General features: G+C 44.0%; 1 protein-coding gene across 1 annotated transcript in view; it reads right to left on the reverse strand.

The window, feature by feature from the left end:
• Window positions 1-22,018, reverse strand: part of LOC135527407 (agrin-like) — a 567,339-nt gene that overhangs the window by 184,041 nt on the left and 361,280 nt on the right. The window contains 3 exon segments of the mRNA XM_064955939.1: window positions 6,230-6,436; window positions 9,589-9,813; window positions 11,258-11,482. Of these exon segments, the coding sequence (XP_064812011.1) occupies window positions 6,230-6,436; window positions 9,589-9,813; window positions 11,258-11,482 (657 nt within the window).

Consider the following 22,018-nt stretch of genomic DNA (forward strand, 5'->3'; position numbering starts at 1 on the left):
TGAACACTGAGGCTGTACCCGCTTTAAGTTACAGTTTTACTGTGAACACTGAGGCTGTACCTGCTTTAAGTTACAGTTTTACTGTGAACACTGAGGCTGTACCCGCTTTAAGTTACAGTTTTACTGTGAACACAGAGGCTGTACCTGCTTTAAGTTACAGTTTTACTGTGAACACTGAGGCTGTACCCGCTTTAAGTTACAGTTTTACTGTGAACACTGAGGCTGTACCCGCTTTCAGTTGCAGTTTTACTGTGAACGCTGAGGCTGTACCCGCTTTCAGTTGCAGTTTTACTGTGAACGCTGAGGCTGTACCCGCTTTAAGTTACAGTTTTACTGTGAACACTGAGGCTGTACCTGCTTTCAGTTACAGTTTTACTGTGAACACTGAGGCTGTACCTGCTTTCAGTTACAGTTTTACTGTGAACACTGAGGCTGTACCTGCTTTCAGTTACATTTTTACTGTGAACACTGAGGCTGTACCCACTTTCAGTTACAGTTTTACTGTGAACACTGAGGCTGTACCCGCTTTAAGTTACAGTTTTACTGTGAACACTGAGGCTGTACCCACTTTAAGTTACAGTTTTACTGTGAACACTGAGGCTGTACCCGCTTTAAGTTACAGGTTTACTGTGAACACTGAGGCTGTACCCGCTTTCAGTTACAGTTTTATTGTGAACACTGAGGCTGTACCCACTTTCAGTTACAGTTTTACTGTGAACACTGAGGCTGTACCCGCTTTAAGTTACAGTTTTAATGTGAACACTGAGGCTGTACCCGCTTTCAGTTACAGTTTTACTGTGAACGCTGAGGCTGTACCTGCTTTAAGTTACAGTTTTACTGTGAACACTGAGGCTGTACCCGCTTTCAGTTACAGTTTTAATGTGAACACTGAGGCTGTACCCGCTTTCAGTTACAGTTTTACTGTGAACACTGAGGCTGTACCCGCTTTCAGTTACAGTTTTACTGTGAACGCTGAGGCTGTACCTGCTTTAAGTTACAGTTTTAATGTGAACACTGAGGCTGTACCCGCTTTCAGTTACAGTTTTACTGTGAACACTGAGGCTGTACCTGCTTTCAGTTACAGTTTTACTGTGAACACTGAGGCTCTACCCACTTTCAGTTACAGTTTTACTGTGAACACTGAGGCTGTACCCGCTTTAAGTTACAGTTTTAATGTGAACACTGAGGCTGTACCCGCTTTCAGTTACAGTTTTACTGTGAACACTGAGGCTGTACCCGCTTTAAGTTACAGTTTTAATGTGAACACTGAGGCTGTACCCGCTTTCAGTTACAGTTTTACTGTGAACGCTGAGGCTGTACCCGCTTTAAGTTACAGTTTTAATGTGAACACTGAGGCTGTACCCGCTTTCAGTTACAGTTTTACTGTGAACACTGAGGCTGTACCTGCTTTCAGTTACAGTTTAACTGTGAACACTGAGGCTCTACCCACTTTCAGTTACAGTTTTACTGTGAACACTGAGGCTGTACCCGCTTTAAGTTACAGTTTTACTGTGAACACTGAGGCTGTACCCACTTTAAGTTACAGTTTTACTGTGAACACTGAGGCTGTACCCGCTTTAGGTTACAGGTTTACTGTGAACACTGAGGCTGTACCCGCTTTCAGTTACAGTTTTATTGTGAACACTGAGGCTGTACCCGCTTTAAGTTACAGTTTTACTGTGAACACTGAGGCTGTACCCGCTTTAAGTTACAGGTTTACTGTGAACACTGAGGCTGTACTCGCTTTAAGTTACAGTTTTACTGTGAACACTGAGGCTGTACCCGCTTTAAGTTACAGTTTTTACAGTGACCAAGTAGGCTACTGTGGCTATGTGATCATAATACATCCCATAACATTTTAACATGTAAATAGCTGTTTTATCATTCAACCTACAGTAGTAGTGTGGTGTTCAATGTAGGTCTACATTCCATGAGACTTTTGAAAAGAAAACATGCAGGGCTTGACATTAACCTGTTTATCCACTTGTCCTTCAGACAAGGAGGTGACTGAAAATGTTCTTGGGTTGTTTGGTGCAAGAAACCGCTTTACAAAATAAAATGCATTAATTATGCTACTCTCTGCAACTTAGCTTATTCAAGCCTGTCTCAAAATTCAACACTGCCCCTTTAAGATAAAAGCTCTTTACCTGACTAGCTTTTCAAAGAGGTCTTGAAATGTAGATGTGTTGTGCTCTTGCAGGAAGCAATCACTCTCCTATTACTGAATACAAATGATCTATAACCGGGCTAATAACTCAATAACTAGCAAAAGACTATAAACAAAACCAATACATGGCGACATGCAGCTCTTGCTTTGATCTCAAAACAAACGCATCTACTTTCGGGACAAAAGGCCGGCCAGTGACAGGCAGCAGACGATGGAGACTGAACCACTTCAGGCTTATTGGGGTGCATGTAGAAGACTGTACACACACCAGGAATGCCAGAACAGCAGCTGGATGGGAGGACTATAGATGAAAAAGGACAGCAGGGACCTTCACTTCTGCACTGTGTGTGTGTACTTGCGATCACTACTTCTGATGTACAGTAAGTGATTTTCAGTATGTTTTAGACTGCCATTGAAGTTAGCAGGGGACTGTGGTTCCCAGAGGTGGCATGTGGTTTGGCCCAGTAAGGATGACTCAAGCTCCTTTGTGGAGTGTGTGTGTTGTGGTTAGGATGGAAGTGCAATGGCTGCCACGGTCACAGTGATGAGATAGTGTGTCCTTTGCTGCATGCCGCGTGGCACAGCTGTAACTGTAACCTGTCCTCTGACTGTGCTATTGATCGCTTCGTGACAAGGAGGCCATTTAGACACAGACACTGTCACATACAAAACAGCTGCACACACACACCCAAAGAAGCCTACACACACACAAAACCAAACATACACACACACACCCTCTCACACATACTACTCCCACAAGTAAGCCAACAGCCTCGGCACCTCACTCCTCTCCTTTTAATGTTGAATTAAATCTGAAAGGAGATCTTTTAATGTTTTAAAATCTAAATCTCATCATGTCGTCAAGCAAATATGCAAATGTCAACAGAAACACATTGAAAAACGTACTGTAACTCGCGACCTGCTACAATACGGCAAAAAGAACGGTGACCGTTTACTTTGTCAGAAATAATTAAATAAAACAATTTTACAAACATAAGCACCGCAGACATTTCACATGTTAATTTATGCGTGACAAAAAGACAGGGGAAGAGATGAGAAAAAACTATGCTAATGAGTTGCACCATGATACTGTGAAGCTTCAACATCACCTCGCCGAGTACAACTTAGTATTCAGATAACCAACCAGAGTGAGATAGAGATATCTGTCTGAGGAGAACCACAACTGTGGTCGCGCATTTAGCTATCTATACCCTGTGAGAACCACGGTGGGTGCAGGTTTTTACTCTGGCCAAGCAGTAACACACCCATCATTCTACAAAATCAACTCATTGTAGTTTTCGATCAAGGCTTTGATTTGCTGAATCGGGTGTGTTACTGCTTGGCAGGAGCAAAAGCCTGCATCTGTGCCGGATGGCCTTCACAGCGGTATAGTTTGCCCACCGCTGATCAAATTCTACATATAGTCAATTGATTATATGAAGAAGTTGAGAGACCTAGTCAGCAGGCACGTACAGTGGGGAGAACAAGTATTTGATACACTGCCGGAATTGCAGGTTTTCCTACTTACACAGCATGTAGAGGCCTGTAATTTTTATCATAGGTACACTTCAACTGTGAGAGACGGAATCTAAAACAAAAATCCAGAAAATCACATTCTATGATTTTTAGGTAATTAATTAGCATTTTATTGCATGACATAAACATTTGATACATGAGAAAGGTAACTTAATATTTGGTACAAAAACCTTTGTTTGCAATTACAGAGATCATACGTTTCCTGTAGTTCTAGACCAGGTTTTCACACACTGCAGCAGGGATTTTGGCCCACTCCTCCATACAGACCTTCTCCAGATCCTTCAGGTTTTGGGGCTGTCGCTGGGCAATACGAACTTTCAGCTCCCTCCAAAGATTTTCTATTGGGCTCAGGTCTGGAGACTGGCTAGGCCACTCCAGGACCTTGAAATGCTTCTTACGGAGCCACTCCTTAGTTGCCCTGGCTGTGTGTTTCGAGTTGTTGCCACGACCCATCTTCAATGCTCTTACTGAGGGAAGGAGGTTGTTGGCCAAGATCTCGCGATACATGGCCCCATCCATCCTCCCCTCAATACGGTGCAGTCGTCCTGTCCCCTTTGCAGAAAAGCATCCCCAAAGAATGAGGTTTCCACCTCCATGCTTCACGGTTGGGATGGTATTCTTGGGTTTGTAGTCATCCTTCTTCTTCCTCCAAACACGGTGAGTGGAGATTAAACCAAAAAGCTATATTTTTGTCTCATCAGACCACATGACCTTCTCCCATTCCTCCTCTGGATCATCCAGATGGTCATTGGCAAACTTCAAACGGGCCGGGACATGTGCTGGCTTGAGCAGGGGGACCTTGCGTGCGCTGCAGGATTTTAATCCATGACGGCGTAGTGTGTTACTAATGGTTTTCTTTGAGACTGTGGTCCCAGCTCTCTTCAGGTCATTGACCAGGTCCTGCCGTGTAGTTCTGGGCTGATCCCTCACCTTCCTCATGATCATTGATGCCCCGCGAGGTGAGATCTTGCATGGAGCCCCAGACCGAGGGTGATTGACCGTCATCTTGAACTTCTTCCATTTACTAATAATTGCACCAACAGTTGTTGCCTTCTCACCAAGCTGCCTGCCTATTGTCCTGTAGCCCAACCCAGCATTGTGCAGGTCTACAATTGTATCCCTGATGTCCTTACACAGCTCTCTGGTCCTGGCCACTGTGGAGAGGTTGGAGTTTGTTTGATTGAGTGTGTAGACAGGTGTCTTTTATACAGATAACGAGTTCAAACATGTGCAGTTAATACAGGTAATGAGTGGAGAACAGGAGGGCTTCTTAAAGAAAAACGAACAGGTCTGTGAGAGCCGGAATTCTTACTGGTTGGTAGGCGATCAAATACTTATGTCATGCAATAAAATGCAAATCAATTACTTAAAAATCATACAATATGATTTTCTGGATTTTTGTTTTAGATTCCGTCTCTCACAGTTCAAGTGTACCTATGATAAAAATTACAGACCTCTACATGTTTTGTAAGTTGGAAAACCTGCAAAATTGTCAGTGTATCAAATACTTGTTCTCCCCACTGTATAGGCATTTGGCATAGCTAAAGTCAGTTCCCGGGTGACAAGAGAGAGGTTGGGCATAGGGCAGGGGGGTTGTCTACATGCGCTCTGCCATGCTAGGGTAGCAGGGTACCATCATATGCTGAGGGTTGAGGGAAAAGGGGGGAAAGGGGGTTGGGAGATGGGAAAGGGGTTAACACAGCAAAACACAGCACTGGGAAGAAGAGGAGCTCCCCAACCTCACGGACGGATGCTTTCTTCCTCCCGCAGACACAGTAGGGCTGCAAGGAGGGTGCACAGAGGAGAGACAAGAGCGACAGCTTGGAGTGTTCGGAGAGAGAACGTACTACTCCGTTATAGAGAGAGAGAGAGTGGGAGAAAGGGAAAAGAAAAAGAGAAAAGAGAAAGAAGAAGAGAAAGGAGAAAGACAACCACCCCTGTTTAGTCCAATTGGAGGAGAGTCTCTGACCCCCCCAAGTGGTCAGTGTCCACCAGAGGTCAAAGGTTGAACTCTCCCCTGCTGAAGCGAGGGGTGTGTCCCGAACAGCGGCAGATGTCACACGGACAAATACAGACAGACGCACTGAAATAGAAAGAATACCTGTTTAAAAAGGAAGCCGCACAGACAAAAAAAGAGACCGACGGAGACAGACAGGCAAGACAAAACTTAGTGTTGTGAAGAGAGAGAGAGAAACCATTGAAGTGGAAGACTGGCACTCCCGGGGAGGTAGGAGGACATGAACGAAACATGAAGGCTGTTGTGTTTCATGTGTCACATGATGGCGGAGCGTGACGGGCATGAGGTAGATGGGGGATGAAGGGAAACGTGGTGGTCATAGTAACTTCCTGTCTTTTCGCTTTTTCACCTCCCCTCCCACCGGACACTACTGACAAGTCAAGAGACAGACAGAACAAACACACATACAGTACATACACAGGACAGGAGGAGCCAACCAGAGGGAGACAGAGAGAGAGAAAGACCAGAGGCTTCACCCCTTTACCCCCCTCCTAGAGGACCTGACTCACCACACGGGCCTTGCTGCTTGACGGGGATGTGGGCTTTAGCCAGGCACTCGTTCCGTCGCCGCTCACAGTCGTTGACGTAGCTGCGTCCGTCTTTGCCGCACAGCGGCTTGTAGGTCCCGTCACACTGGATAGGCTCGCAGGAGCAGCGCACGCCTTGACGTTCCACCTGGCACACGCCATTGAACTTGCACTCCACCTTGCACATCTCTGCAAAATGAATGAGGGACATGGTTGTTTCTCTTTTTTAAATGTTTAATTTTCCTCTGTAAAGCATGTTGAGACGTTGTAATAATGGACTTAAAATAAAATGTGACTTGAAATGTGATGCAGCAAATCAGTCGACGAATCGAGGCAATCTTAGAGAAGGTTGAGACGGCATTCAGAGCTTCAAATTCATTATGCTCTCCATCACAATCAAATGTGTACATGAATTCATTTCCTCTCTTTCTCTTTCCTGTAAAGTGGTCATGCTATACTGGAACCTAATTACGGAGCTGCCTTCTCTGGGACTCGAACATTAGAGGGACATACCGTATGATGTCATTGATCTACATTCCAAATGAAATGACTGTTGAAATACATTTTCTTTTTAGAAAACTAAAAAGTATTATGCCTATCCAATTCACTTCAGTAAAAGACAGATAGAGAATGGGTTCCTGTTAACTTGATCGAGAACTAAATGAATTCACAGGAACACACAGTGCTAGGCTTCTACTGAGAAGTCCCATATGTATCCACATAATAGCGGTCTTTATCTGTACTCAAGCTTGACTACAAAATATTGCTGACAAAAGAGAGTCGGTGTGTTGCAGGGCAGAAACTGAGAATTATTTGAAGCACAAAACCACAGTTGTGTGTAGTAGAGTGCATCACACCATGAGCCTATGTCTTTAACTCCATGGGGAGTCTCAGATGTGTGGAGGTGAGAGCAGAAAAGCTACAGACACGGTGGTCTACTGAAGCCCCTATCACACAACAGGAACATTGGATTACTCCAGATCGGTATCATCCATGATGATGATGGCGCCGGAGGAGATGGCTGACGTTTTACGGGCTATTGTGTGTGTTTTTTTGCGTTATTTGTAATTTATTTTGTACATAATGTTTCTGCCACCCTCTCGTAAGACCAAAAGAGCTTCTGGATATCAGGACAGTGATTACTCACCTCGAACTGGATGAAGATTTTTTATTTAACGAGTCGGACGCAAAGGATTTAGTTCAGACAATCAACCAGGCCCAAATCCCTGTCATTCACATGAAGAAGAGACGCAGATTGCCTTGTAAGGATCTGACAGCGAGTGTGTAATCTACCTTTACTATCAGTCCTATTAGCCAATGTGCAATCATTGGATAATAAAATGGATGAGCTTCGAACAAGACTATCCTACCAACGGAACATTAAAACTGTAATATCTTATGTTTCACCGAGTCATGGCTTAACGACGACATGGAAAACATACAACTGGCTGGGTTTTCGGTCCATCAGCAAGACAGAACAGCTGGGGCAGCGGTACGTGTCTATTTGTAAACAACAGCTGGTGCATGAAATCTAAAATTAAGGAAGTATTTTTTTGCTTGCCTGAGAGTATCTCATGATAAGCTGTTGACCACACTTTTTACCTGTCTCTTTACCACCACAAACTGATCCTGGCACTAAGACGACTCTCAACGAGCTGTATAAGGCCATAAGCAAACAGGAAAATGCTCATCCAGAGGCAGCGCTCCTAGTGGCCGGGGACTTTAATGCAGGGAAACTTAAATCCGTTTTTACCTAATTTCTACCAGCATGTTAGGAAAGCAACACTGAAGCATGCATGAGTGCATCAGCTGTTCCGGACTACTGTGTCATCACACTCTCCGTAGCCGATGTGAGTAAGAGCTTTAAACAGGTCAACATTCACAAGGCCACAGGGCTCACAACACCATTATCTCAGAAACCCTAGACCCACTCCAATTTGTATACCGCCCCAACAGATCCACAGATGATGCAATCTCTATTGCACTCCACACTGCCCTTTCCCACCTGGACAAAAGGAACACCCACACGAGAAAACTATTCGTTGACTACAGCTCTGCGTTCAACACCATAATGCTCTCAGAGCTCATTACTAAGCTAAGGACCCTGGGACTAAACACCTCCCTCTGCACCTGGATCCTGGACTTCCTGATGAGCCACCTCCCAGGTGGTAAGGGTAGGTAACAACACATCTGCCACGCTGATCCTCAACACGGAGGCCCCTCAGGGGTGCATGCTCAGTCTGCTCCTGTACTCCCTGTTCACCCATGACTGTATGGCCAAGCACGACTCCAACACCATCATTAAGTTTGCTGATGACACATCAGTAGTAGGCCTGATCACTGACAACGATGAGACAGCCTATAGGGAGGAAGTCAGAGACCTGGCAGTGTGGTGCCAGGACAACAACCTCTCCCTAAATGTGATCAAGACAATGGAGATGATTGTGAACTACAGGAAAAGGAGGACAGTGCACACTGCCATTCTCATCGACGGGGCAGTAGTGGAGCAGGTTGAGAGCTTCAGGTTCCTTGGTATCCACATCACCAACAAACTATCATAGTCCAAACACAGCAAGACAGTCGTGAAAAAGGTCACGACAATGCCTATTCCCCCTCAGGAAACTAAAAATATTTGGCATGGGTCCTCAGATCCTCAAAAAGTTTAACAGCCGCACCGTTAAGAGCATCCTGACTAGTTGCATCACCGCCTGTTATGGCAACTGCTCGGCCTCCGACCACGAGGCACTACAGAGGGTAGTGGGTACGGCCCAGGAAAGCCCTACAAATTGGTAAAGACTCCAGCCAGCCTAGTCATAGACTGTTCTCCTTGCTACCGCACGGCAAGTGGTACCGGAGCGCCAAGTCTAGGTACAAAAGGCTCAACTGCTTCTACACCCAAGCCATAAGACTCCAGAACAGCTAATCAAATGGCTACCCGGACGATAACCTCTGCCCCCACACATTGACTGTACCGGTACCCCCTGTGTAAAGCCCTACTAGTGTTATTTTATTGTTGCTCCTTAATTTACAGTTCTCCTTACAGTTTATTTTGGTAAATATTTTCTTAACATGTATTTTTCTTAAAACTGCATTGTTGGTTAAGGGATTGTAAGTAAACATTTCACTGATATATTTGGCACGTGACAAATAAAATTGGATTTGATTTGATCTACTGTAAACCTGACTGTGCAGAAGGCCCAGAAAAGCCTTTGTGAGTTTTTATCAAGCAAACCATCTGGTGTCATGCATGTAACACAACACAGCCCATAAAGGACATGGTAAGTTATCTATTGGTCAAGGCAGTGCAGTTTGTGTGTGCGTGCATGAACGTGCTGGCTCACCTTGTTTCTTGCAGCGGCCCGGGTGGATCTTCCTGAGTTCAATGCCCTTCTGCATGCCCGTCCTCGTCATATGGCACTCGCTCTCGTACGTCTGGCTGTCACTGGCGCACAGTGGCTCATTGACAGGTGGGCAGGACTCCGGGGGGGCAAAGGTCAGGGGCTGGCGGGTACGTGGCTCCACCCGGCACGCCACATTTAGACTGTTCTCGCTGTCTTTGCAGGGGTCTATAAACAGGGGAGAGAAAGAGAGAGGTTAGTGGTAGGACATGGTTATCCATCACCAGGGATATGCTGGAGATAGGCCTGCTATCAACACGGGCTGCCTTGGAAAGACAAAGTGGAAAGCCAAGAAGCCCATGGATCTAAGAGGACGACAGGCTGGCAGCTGGCGCTGGTGGCCATATCAACTGTAATCATAATAGAACTGGGGAGATGCTTATTGAAATAGAAGCTGTTTGCCTGCTCAACTTCGTCTCATCTCTCTACACAGTCTTGTATAGAGCAAGGGGACACAAAGGATTTATGTACCTCTGCGCCGCATTTAAAACACTGCCAAGCTGCGAGCAATTCATTCGAAACACCACCGAGGAGGATGAGACTAAAAGGACGGAGAGAGAGAGAAAGGGAAAGAGAGGGAAAGGGAGAGAAAAGGCCCTGGCTTGAGAAACAAAGAGCGATAACAGGAACACAAAAGTGACAATGGTAGCTTGACTTCCACAGCCCGGGCGGGGCAGGCAGGACAACAACAGGGCCAACGCCAGCAGCACATTGCCAAGGTCAGGGATTGTAGGGATTGTGTATATTAGCACATTGGAATCGCTAACACAGGAGTATATAAAGACCATTACCAACTCTGGGGTTTTTTTGCAAAAATACCTGACGCCAGAAATGCAATGATGCAACACAAGCCCAGCTATTATCCCATTTGCAAAAACCATTATCTCCCATTAACAAACCAGAACGGCTTCCAGGATTCCTGCACTCCGCAGTCGAGCCCCCACCCACCCCCGATGAGGCAATTAGACATGCAGACAGTGGAGGTGCTGGCTAGCTTATCCCCAGCTGTATATATAAAGCATCACCATGTGTCTGACACTGGCGAGCCAGTTGAGACAGCCAAAGCTTGGACAGAATCGCTCAGGAAGATTTAGAGGCCCACCGGGCCAGCTCTCCTGAGTACCCAGGCCTCCCCCTAGGGGTAAGGCAACATGGAACCTGGTCTCACCGGCTTTGAATGGATATATATTCGAGCCGTCCTCTGGGGGCCTGAGACTCCATCTCCCTTCTATTTTGTAGTCTCTCAGGGTCTCACTTTTGGGGACGCTAGTTTGTCTGGTTAGCTCTATCTGGCTCTTTCTCTCGGCGCAAATGTCTCGAAGTCAGACGTCCTCAGGAGAAAACTACCAAAACAAACAGCGGGTGACAAAACAACTCTCAAAATGGCTCTAAAAACAAGTGGCTTTGTTTGTCCACAGTGAATAATCCACACAGCTGGAAGAGTTGGCATGAAGAAAAAAAAAGCTATGAATTTGAAAAGTAGTCACATGATGTCAGAGAGATACAATGAAACTCCAGCGGGATGTGAAGAGAGAGCGAAATAAATAAAAAATAACAAAAGAAAGGAGGGAGAGGGAGCGAGGGTACAGGAGAAGTATACGAGGGGACTCACTGCAGTATCCCTGGTGCTGCAGGCGGAAGTTCTTCTGAGTGTGGCAGGCTTGCTTGTAGAGCTCGCACTCGTTGCGGTAGTCTTGGCCGTCACTGCCACACACCACCTGCTCGGGCTTACCGTCGCAGCTCAGCGGGCACATGCACTTGGCCGACAAGGAGTCCGATGACTGGATGCAGGTGCTGCCGTAGCTGCAGGTCACCTTACTGCACGGGTCCTCCAGGGCTGCAGGGAGGGAGAAGACAGAGGTACTGTAGGTATTCGGGTTTGTGTGTGTGTGTGTGGGTGGGGGGTTCTTCTACCCTTGTTGGGACCTAAAATCCCCAAAAGTCCCCATAAGGATAGTTAAACAAGGAAAACTCTCCCTCGTAGGGACATTTCTCACATCCCGATGAGGACAAAGGCTAGGGTTATGAGTTAGGTTTAGAATTGCGGGTTAAGTTAGGGTTTATGGGAAGGGTTAGGTTTAGGGAAAATAGGATTTTGATTGGAAGTTCATTTTAGGTCCCCATGAGGATAGAACAACGTGTGTGTGTGTGTGTGTGTGTGTGTGTGTGTGTTGTGTGTGTGTGTGTGCTTGAGGGTGGGGGGAGTGTTGTGTATGGGTTATGCAGGAACTCTTGACTCGACTATCACAATTAGCCATCATCATGTCAACCCTGATGGTCTTTTATTGACTGAAACATTGGTTGAAGATCCATTGAAAACACTTTGGAGAATCCAAGAAGGCCAGGGAGCTACAGTGTCTACCATAAGTAGCACAACAATGTAAGCAAGTTCCATAGAGGTTTAAATACACAATGTACACATACTACCTTTTCTCATCAGCATGTCAGCCTATTTGTGTACAGATGGAAAAAGTGCAGTGGATGGGTTACTCTGGGCTGAAGAACTGACTAAGGATTCCCAGGCGGTCATAGATGGCTGGCTGTACAAACAACATTAATTTGCTGTCAGCCATTTGAAGGAGATTTTGCATTCACAATACAATCTGAATTGCTATGCTTTAGCGTGCTCTTCTTCTGGCAGCCGAGGGGAGCCCCTGAATGTGTACTTTTCTGAAAAGAAGAAAGCAGTATTTCCCTATAGAGAACTTTGTTTCCAGCAACTTAATAAACAACACTGCCACTCCGGAGTGACTCATTCTGCCGATGTGAGTGGGTGGAACTTCTAATTTAGCGGACGACTGGGACCTACGGAGGTATTTTAGTATCTCATGTTCTCGACAAAGTAGCGCCATCAGATTAAGATCCCCGATACATATTTATGACAGGCATTAAAACAAACACTCTCTATGAGCACAAAGCACCAGGGAAGTGGGGTTCCTCTGACAAGCGCAGAGACTCTCATTTCGTATGCACTGCACTTTTGGAATACTGTTTATCCGTGTCCAATATCCCTATTTTGTAGCAATGCTTTGTCTATGAATTTCATTTCAGGGACAGATGCTACGATTTAGTAATCCACGAACCTTCAGTGTACCCTTTCTTGTTTTATCCCCCCCCCTATCGCCAATTAAAGAAAGTCTTATTCCTCCACTTCAGGCGATGTTTGTCTCAGACGACTGTGCTCCACTTCTTTCGGTGGATCTTGAGGGTCGACTCGTCGCCTTAATGAGAGTCTAGGATCTGGGAGAGGGAAGAAGAGTGCTTTTTTCTGTGCCGTCGGATCAAAGTCTCACACATATCCCTCACATCTTGACATATTTTTTTCTCTTTCTACCTCTCTCGTCTTCAAATTGTTTCTAGACATGGCGGAGTGGTGTCGCTAACGAATGTGTCTTTGTTTCAGTTCGAATTCGACGTGTTGCTGCAAATGGAGCTGGCCAACTGGTGACAGTTATTACCAACCAGAGTATGTGTGCGGAGCGGAGGCCATAATTGATTTTGGCCCAATAGGACTGGCATATTCCCACGTTCAAGGAGCTTTCCGTTTGGATTTGGTTATTTTGCCAAACAACCTTTAGGCATACTTACAGGAACAAATAAAACAAAACAACTTTATCCCATTTTATATGAGATTCTCCAACATTGGCTTTGATTAAATGTCCAATATCCTCGCCCACGTGGACATTCTGTAAGAGTAATATATATGGGCAATTATTTGATGGTCCAACCACATTCTTTCCCCTATCAACACTTTTTAAACTTTTGGTTACAGACAGAATGACATAAGAAAGTAGTCAAGACGACTAACTTGATTGAGCATCCTCCTTGTATATCTCACTAGGTCAGGATATTTAAGCTTCCATACATCCACTAGTTCCAATATATCTATGTCATTCGTGATTTCCTTAAGTGCATGTGCGTGATAGTTTGTAGTATGATTTCCTTTAGGGTCCATAGAGGTATTTTTAAAGAGTATTATAATCTCCCACCATAATAATAGAGTCATGGATTACTTGTAGGGTTGATCAATTCTTACATACACTACCGTTCAGAAGTTTGGGGACATTTAGAGATGTCCTTGTTTTTGAAAAAAAAGCACATTTTTGTCCATTGAAATAACATCAAATTGATCAGAAATACAGTGTAGACATTGTTAATTTTGTAAATGACTATTGTAGCTGGAAACGGCTGATTTTTAATGGAATATCTACATAGGCGTACATAGGCCCATTATCAGCAACCATCATTCCTGTGTTCCAATGGCACGTTGTGTTAGCTAATCCAAGTTTACCATTTTAAAAGGCTAATTGATCATTAGAAAACCCTTTTGCAATTATGTTAGCACAGCTGAAAACTGTTGTCCTGATTAAAGAAGCAATAAAACTGGCCTTCTTTAGACTAGTTGACTATCTGGAGCATCAGCATATGTGGGTTCGATTACATGCTCAAAATGGCTGAAACACGTCAGTCTATTCTTCTTCTGAGAAATGAAGGCTATTCCATGTGAGATATTGCCAAGAAACTGAAGATCTCAAACAAGGCTGTGTACTACTCCCTTCACAGAACAGCGCAAACTGTCACTAACCAGAATATAAAAAGGAGTGGGAAGCCCTGGTGCACAACTGAGCAAGAGGACGAGTACATTAGAGTGTCTATTTTGAGAAACAGACGCCTCACAAGTCCTCAACTGGCATCTTCATTAAATAGTACTGGCAAAACACCAGTCTCAACGTCAACAGTGAAGAGGCGACTCCGGGATGCTGGCCTTCAAGGCAGAGTTACTCTGTCCAGTGTCTGTGTTCTTTTGCACATCTTAATCTTTTCTTTTTATTGGTCAATCTGAGATATGTCTTTTTGTTTGCAACTCTGCCTAGAAGGCCAGCATCCCAGAGTCGCCTCTTCACTATTGACGTTGAGACTGGTGTTTTGCCGGTACTATTTAATGAAGCTGCCAGTTTTTGCCCCCATTGTCCTTTTTCCACACAACTTCATCAACATTTTTGAATGAGTTTCCTGTAAACAATAGATATTATATTCCTTCGCTTTTAGCCAGGTAAATACTGATTGTCTTTTCTTATTATCTGCTAAGCCATTACAAGTATAACTGGCTATACTTATTTCACCATTTACCCTAATTCGATACAAGTTTCAAATATATTTATCATAATATATGTTTGTCAACTCATCATTAAAAAGTACCATAGTGATTGAGTGTCCATTTCACTACACCATGATATTTGCATTGCTACTAAGTAAACCTCCAATTGTTCCCCACTATTCCACCGGCCAAAACCCTTCCCCATCCCAAGTTGGGTTGTCATCCCAGTGACCAGCAGACCACCCCCATCCCCCCGAATCCCAGGGCCCCCGAAAGACCAGGACTCATCCTTCGAAAAGAGCACACAATGCCACCCACAGAACAGACGCAGATAATTGCCTAAAGCATTTCCATCGCTCTCACCTCAATTTGCATTATATATAGCTTGTAAAAAATATATATAAGGTACCAGTCAAAAGTTGACAAACATACTCATTCAAGGGCTTTTCTTTATTTAAAATGTTTACCACATTGTAGAATAATAGTGACGACATCACAACTATGAAATAACACATATGGAATCATGTAGTAACCAAACAAATCAAAATATATTTTAGATGTGAGATTCTTCAAAGTAGACACCCTTTCCCTTGATGACAGCTTTGTACACTCTTGGCATTCTCTCAACCAGCTTTATGAGGTAGTCACCTGGAATGCATTTACATTAACATGTGTGCCTTGTTAAAAGTTAATTTGTGGAATTTGTTTCCTTCTTAATCCGTTTGAGCCTATCAGTTTTGTTGTGACAAGGTAGGGGTGGTATACAGAAGTTAGCCTTATTTGGTAAAAGACCAAGTCCATATTATGGCAATAAAAGCTCAAATAGGCAAAGAGAAATGACAGTCCATCATTACTTTAAGACATGAAGGTCAGTCAATACGGAACATTTTAAGAACTTTGAAAGTTTCTTCAAGTGCAATCGCAAAAAACATCTCTCATGAGGACCGCCACAGGAAAGAAAGTCCCAGAGTTACCTCTGCTGCAGAGGACAAGTTGATTAAACTCAGAATGCAGCCCAAATAAATGCTTCACAGAGTTTAAGTAACAGACACAGCTCAACATCAACTGTTCAGAGGAGACTGTGTGAATCAGGCCATGGTCAAATGGCTGCAAAGAAACCACTTGCAAAGGACACCAATAAGAAGGAGAGACTTGCTTGGAACAAGAAACACGAGCAATGGACATTAGGCCGGTGGAAATCTGTCCTTTGGTCTGATGAGTCCAATTTTGAGATTTTGGGTTCCAACCGCCATGTCTTTGTGAGACGCAGATTAAGTGAATGGTTCCACATGTGTGGTTCCCACCGCTAAGCATGGAAGAGGTGTGATGGTGTTGGGGTGCTTTGCTGGTGACACTGTCAGTTTATTTAGAATTCAAGGCAAACTTAACTAGCATGGCTAACACAGCCTTCTGCAGTGATATGCCATCCCATCTAGTTTGCACTTAGTGGGAATATAATTTGTTATTCAACAGGACAATGACCCAACACAGCTCCAGGCTGTATAAGGGCTTTTTGACCAAGAAGGAGAGTGATGAGTGCTGCATCAGATGACCTGGCCTCCACAATCATCCAACCTCAACCCAATTGAGATGGTTTGGGATGAGTTGGACCACAGAGTGAAGGAAAAGCAGCCAACAAGTGCTCAGCATATGTGGGAACTCCTTCAAGACCGTTGGAAAAGCATTCCAGGTGAAGCTGGTTGAGAGAATGCCAAGAGTGTCTGAAGGTGTCATTAAGGCAAAGGGTAGCTCCTTTGAAGAATCTGAAATATAAATTATATTTGGATTTGTTCAACACTTTTTTGGTTACTACATGATTCCATATGTGTTATTTAAATTGTTTGATGTCTATTATTCTACAATATAGAACCAATTAAGAAAATCCCTTGAATGAGTAGGTTTGTCCAAATTTTGGACCAACACTGATTTTTTTAAATAAACAATACATCTTAATTTCCACAATAAACAAATAATACACATAATAATGTTGGTAGTTACCTATAACCAAAATGCACAGAAAAAAACAACAATTTGGCAAGCAAATATTATTTAGGCAAACATTCATTGTGAATCATCCTAAAATCAGCAAAAAAAAGAAATGTCCTCTCACTGTCATCTGCGTTAATTTTCAGCAAACTTAACATGTGTAAATATTTGTATGAACATGAGATTCAACAACTGAAACATAAACTGAACAAGTTCCACAGACATGTGACGAACAGAAATGGAATAATGTGTCCCTGAACAAAGGGGGGAGGGGCCCAGTTGGTGTGGCCAGCAGCAGCATTAAGTATTACAGTGCATCTCCTCCTCATGCACTGCACCAGATTTGCCAGTTCTTGCTGTGAGATGTTACCCCACTCTTCCACCAAGGCACCGGCAAGTTCCCAGACATTTCCGGGGGGGAATGGCCATAGCCCTCACCCTCCGATCCAACAGGTCCCAGACGTGCTCAATGGGATTGAGATGCGGGCTCTTCGCTGGCCATGGCAGAACACTGACATTCCTGTCTTGCAGGAAATCACACACAGGACGAGGAGTATGGCTTGTAGCATTGTCATGCTGGAGGGTCATGTACCAAATGAGGGAGGAGGATGTCTTCCCTGTAACACACAGTTTCGAGATTGTCTGCAATGACAACAAGCCCAGTCCGATGATGCTGTGACACACCACCCCAGACCATGATGGACCCTCCACCTCTAAATCAAACCCGCTCCAGAGTACAGGCCTCGGTGTAACGCTCATTCCTTCGATGATAAGCGCGAATCCGACCATCACACCTGGTGAGACAAAACCGCGCGAAGAGCACTTTTTGCATATCCTGTCTGGTCCAGCAACGGTGGGCTTGTACCCATAGGTGACGTTGTTGCCGGTGATGTCTGGTGAGGACCTGCCTTACAACAGGCCTACAAGCCCTCAGTCCAGCCTCTCTCAGCCTATTGTGGCCATTCTGAGCACAGATGGAGGGATTGTGCATTCCTGGTGTAACTCGGGCGGTTGTTGTTGCCATCCTGTACCTGTCCTGCAGGTGTGAAGTTCGGAGGACGATCAGCTGTCCGTCCTGTCTCCCTGTAGCGCTGTCTTAGGCGTCTCACAGTACGGACATTGCAATTTATTGCCCTGGCCACATCTGCAGTACTCATGCCTCCTTGCAGCATGCCTGAGGCACATTCACACAGATGAGCAGGGACCCTGGGCATCTTTCTTTTTGTTTTTTCAGAGTCAGTAGAAAGGCCTCTTTAGTGTCCTAAATTTTCATAACTCAGAACTTAATTGCCTACCGTCTGTAAGCTGTTAGTGTCCACAGGTTCATGTTCATTAATTGGTTATGGTTGAACAAGCATGGGGACAAGTGTTTAAACCCTTTATAATGAATATCTGTGAAGTTATTGGATTTTTACGAATTATCTTTGAAAGACAGGTTCCTGAAAAAGGGACATTTCTTTTTTTGCAACAGATGTGGGTTACACACACACACACACGCACACACACACACACACACACACACACACACACACACACACACACACACACACACACACACACACACACACACACACACACACACACACACTCATACACACTCAACCCCTTTCCCCCACAAACAATCATAAGCTCAGATGCTCAACAGTTGTTCCATCCCAGAGCCCAACTCAAAGAAAGGACTTAGTTTACAAATGCATATACAGTTGCAGTTGTTTGAGAAGGCCTCCAAAATTGAGCAAATTGTCAAGTCCTAGGTGATGGAGATCAGGTACACCCCCTTCCCCTGAAACACACACATGCTGGTCCCCCGTTGTGACCATTTCCCTAAGCATCTCTGTCCAGTCTGATTATTTTGTGCAACCAGAGTGTGGCTGCAGCTAGTGTTAGTGCAGCTCGTGTTGCCAGCACTGCCACTACCTGGGTGGGGGCAACCCACTCAACTCTGCTCACATTCTCTGTTACCACCCTGAACATGAGTAAAGGTAGATGCAGGCCCATAGCAGTGCACCATTAAGCCATTAAGCCATTAAGCCACAGCACATGTGATCAATCTCCGCATTGCTCTAACCTCAGAAAGACGAGCCACATTACAAAAAGCTTTTCAAAAACATGGTTAATGTCGTTGTGGAATGATTCATTGACTTCAAGTAAAAGAGAAAGCACAGCAAACCAAACCAAAAGTCAGTACAAGTCAGAGGGGTTTGGCTGCATTTAGGCATTCATGTACAGATCATAAATACAAACTCAGCTGAGGCATAGACACACACCTCTATGACTACAACGGACTCTAAACCATGTCAGACACATTGTCCATGCCCGAATACACTTTAAATGCCAGGATGCTATGCTCATTTCAGCTTTTCATTGTCCATGCCCGAATACACTTTAAATGCCAGGATGCTATGCTCATTTCAGCTTTTCATTGTCCATGCCCGAATACACTTTAAATGCCAGGATGCTATGCTCATTTCAGCTTTTCATTGTCCATGCCCGAATACACTTTAAATGTCAGGATGCTATGCTCATTTCAGCTTTTCATTGTCCATGCCCGAATACACTTTAAATGTCAGGATGCTATGCTCATTTCAGCTTTTCATTGTCCATGCCCGAATACACTTTAAATGCCAGGATGCTATGCTCATTTCAGCTTTTCATTGTCCATGCCCGAATACACTTTAAATGCCAGGATGCTATGCTCATTTCAGCTTTTCATTTACCATGCCCGAATACACTTTAAATGCCAGGATGCTATGCTCATTTCAGCTTTTCATTGTCCATGCCCGAATACACTTTAAATGCCAGGATGCTATGCTCATTTCAGCTTTTCATTTACCATGCCCGAATACACTTTAAAAGCCAGGATGCTATGCTCATTTCAGCTTTTCATTGTCCATGCCCGAATACACTTTAAATGCCAGGATGCTATGCTCATTTCAGCTTTTCATTGTCCATGCCCGAATACACTTTAAATGCCAGGATGCTATGCTCATTTCAGCTTTTCATTGTCCATGCCCGAATACACTTTCAATGTCAGGATGCTATGCTCATTTCAGCTTTTCATTGTCCATGCCCGAATACACTTTAAATGCCAGGATGCTATGCTCATTTCAGCTTTTCATTGTCCATGCCCGAATACACTTTAAATGTCAGGATGCTATGCTCATTTCAGCTTTTCATTTCGTTGCCCGACTACACTTTAAATGCCAGGATGCTATGCTCATTTCAGCTTTTCATTGTCCATGCCCGAATACACTTTAAATGTCAGGATGCTATGCTCATTTAAGCTTTTCATTGTCCATGCCCGAATACACTTTCAATGCCAGGATGCTATGCTCATTTCAGCTTTTCATTTACCATGCCCGAATGAATACACTTTAAATGTCAGGATGCTATGCTCAGTTCAGCTTTTCATTTACCATGCCCGAATACACTTTAAATGTCAGGATGCTATGCTCATTTCAGCTTTTCATTGTCCATGCCCGAATACACTTTAAATGTCAGGATGCTATGCTCATTTCAGCTTTTCATTGTCCATGCCCGAATACACTTTAAATGCCAGGATGCTATGCTCAATTCAGCTTTTCATTGTCCATGCCCGAATACACTTTAAATGCCAGGATGCTATGCTCAGTTCAGCTTTTCATTTACCATGCCCGAATACACTTTAAATGCCAGGATGCTATGCTCATTTCAGCTTTTCATTGTCCATGCCCGAATGAATACACTTTAAATGCCAGGATGCTATGCTCAATTCAGCTTTTCATTGTCCATGCCCGAATACACTTTAAATGCCAGGATGCTATGCTCATTTCAGCTTTTCATTGTCCATGCCCGAATACACTTTAAATGCCAGGATGCTATGCTCATTTCAGCTTTTCATTGTCCATGCCCGAATGAATACACTTTCAATGCCAGGATGCTATGCTCATTTCAGCTTTTCATTGTCCATGCCCGAATACACTTTAAATGTCAGGATGCTATGCTCAGTTCAGCTTTTCATTGTCCATGCCCGAATACACTTTAAATGTCAGGATGCTATGCTCATTTAAGCTTTTCATTGTCCATGCCCGAATACACTTTAAATGCCAGGATGCTATGCTCAGTTCAGCTTTTCATTTACCATGCCCGAATACACTTTAAATGCCAGGATGCTATGCTCAGTTCAGCTTTTCATTTACCATGCCCGAATACACTTTAAATGCCAGGATGCTATGCTCATTTCATCTTTTCATTGTCCATGCCCGAATACACTTTAAATGCCAGGATGCTATGCTCATTTCAGCTTTTCATTGTCCATGCCTGAATACACTTTAAATGCCAGGATGCTATGCTCATTTCAGCTTTTCATTTCGTTGCCCGACTACACTTTAAATGCCAGGATGCTATGCTCATTTCAGCTTTTCATTTCGTTGCCCGACTACACTTTCATTGCCAGGATGCTATGCTCATTTCAGCTTTTCATTTCGTTGCCCGACTACACTTTCATTGCCAGGATGCTATGCTCATTTCAGCTTTTCATTTCGTTGCCCGACTACATTTCATTGCCAGGATGCTATGCTCATTTCAGCTTTTCATTTCGTTGCCCGACTACACTTTCATTGCCAGGATGCTATGCTCATTTCAGCTTTTCATTTCGTTGCCCGACTACACTTTCATTGCCAGGATGCTATGCTCATTTCAGCTTTTCATTTCGTTGCCCGACTACACTTTCATTGCCAGGATGCTATGCTCATTTCAGCTTTTCATTTCGTTGCCCGACTACACTTTCATTACGAGGATGCTATGCTCATTTCTGCTTTTCATTTCGTTGCCCGACTACACTTGCGTCCTAAATAGTAGGCTGTTTGAGTAAGCAAAAAAAAGTATGTGACATTCGAAAAAGACAGTAAATGGCTGCTTGTCATACTCATTTCGGCTTTGACAATAGCTGATCATTTAGATATTGGGATGTGCTACCGAATACAAAAAGAATAGCGGTAACAACATAACACGCATGATACATTCTCAGTATGCGAAAATATAACCTTTTTATCGCAGCACAATTTTGGGGAATTTCACAATCACAATGCATTGGAAGAGAAGCTAGTTTTGATACTTTAGATCTCTTTAAGTTAAAAACCCGACAACTTGTAAGTCATATTTTATCTTCTTAAAATGATCACGACTCTTTCATCATAACGTCACATCTTTGAAAACAAATCTGCAGCCTGCTGCCTTCCATGCCTTCAGCTAGCTAGCTACATCACATGACAAACAGTATGTGGACACCTGCTCTTCGAACATCTCATT

This window comes from Oncorhynchus masou, chromosome 33, assembly GCF_036934945.1.
Source record: "Oncorhynchus masou masou isolate Uvic2021 chromosome 33, UVic_Omas_1.1, whole genome shotgun sequence".
Taxonomy (NCBI): domain Eukaryota; kingdom Metazoa; phylum Chordata; class Actinopteri; order Salmoniformes; family Salmonidae; genus Oncorhynchus; species Oncorhynchus masou.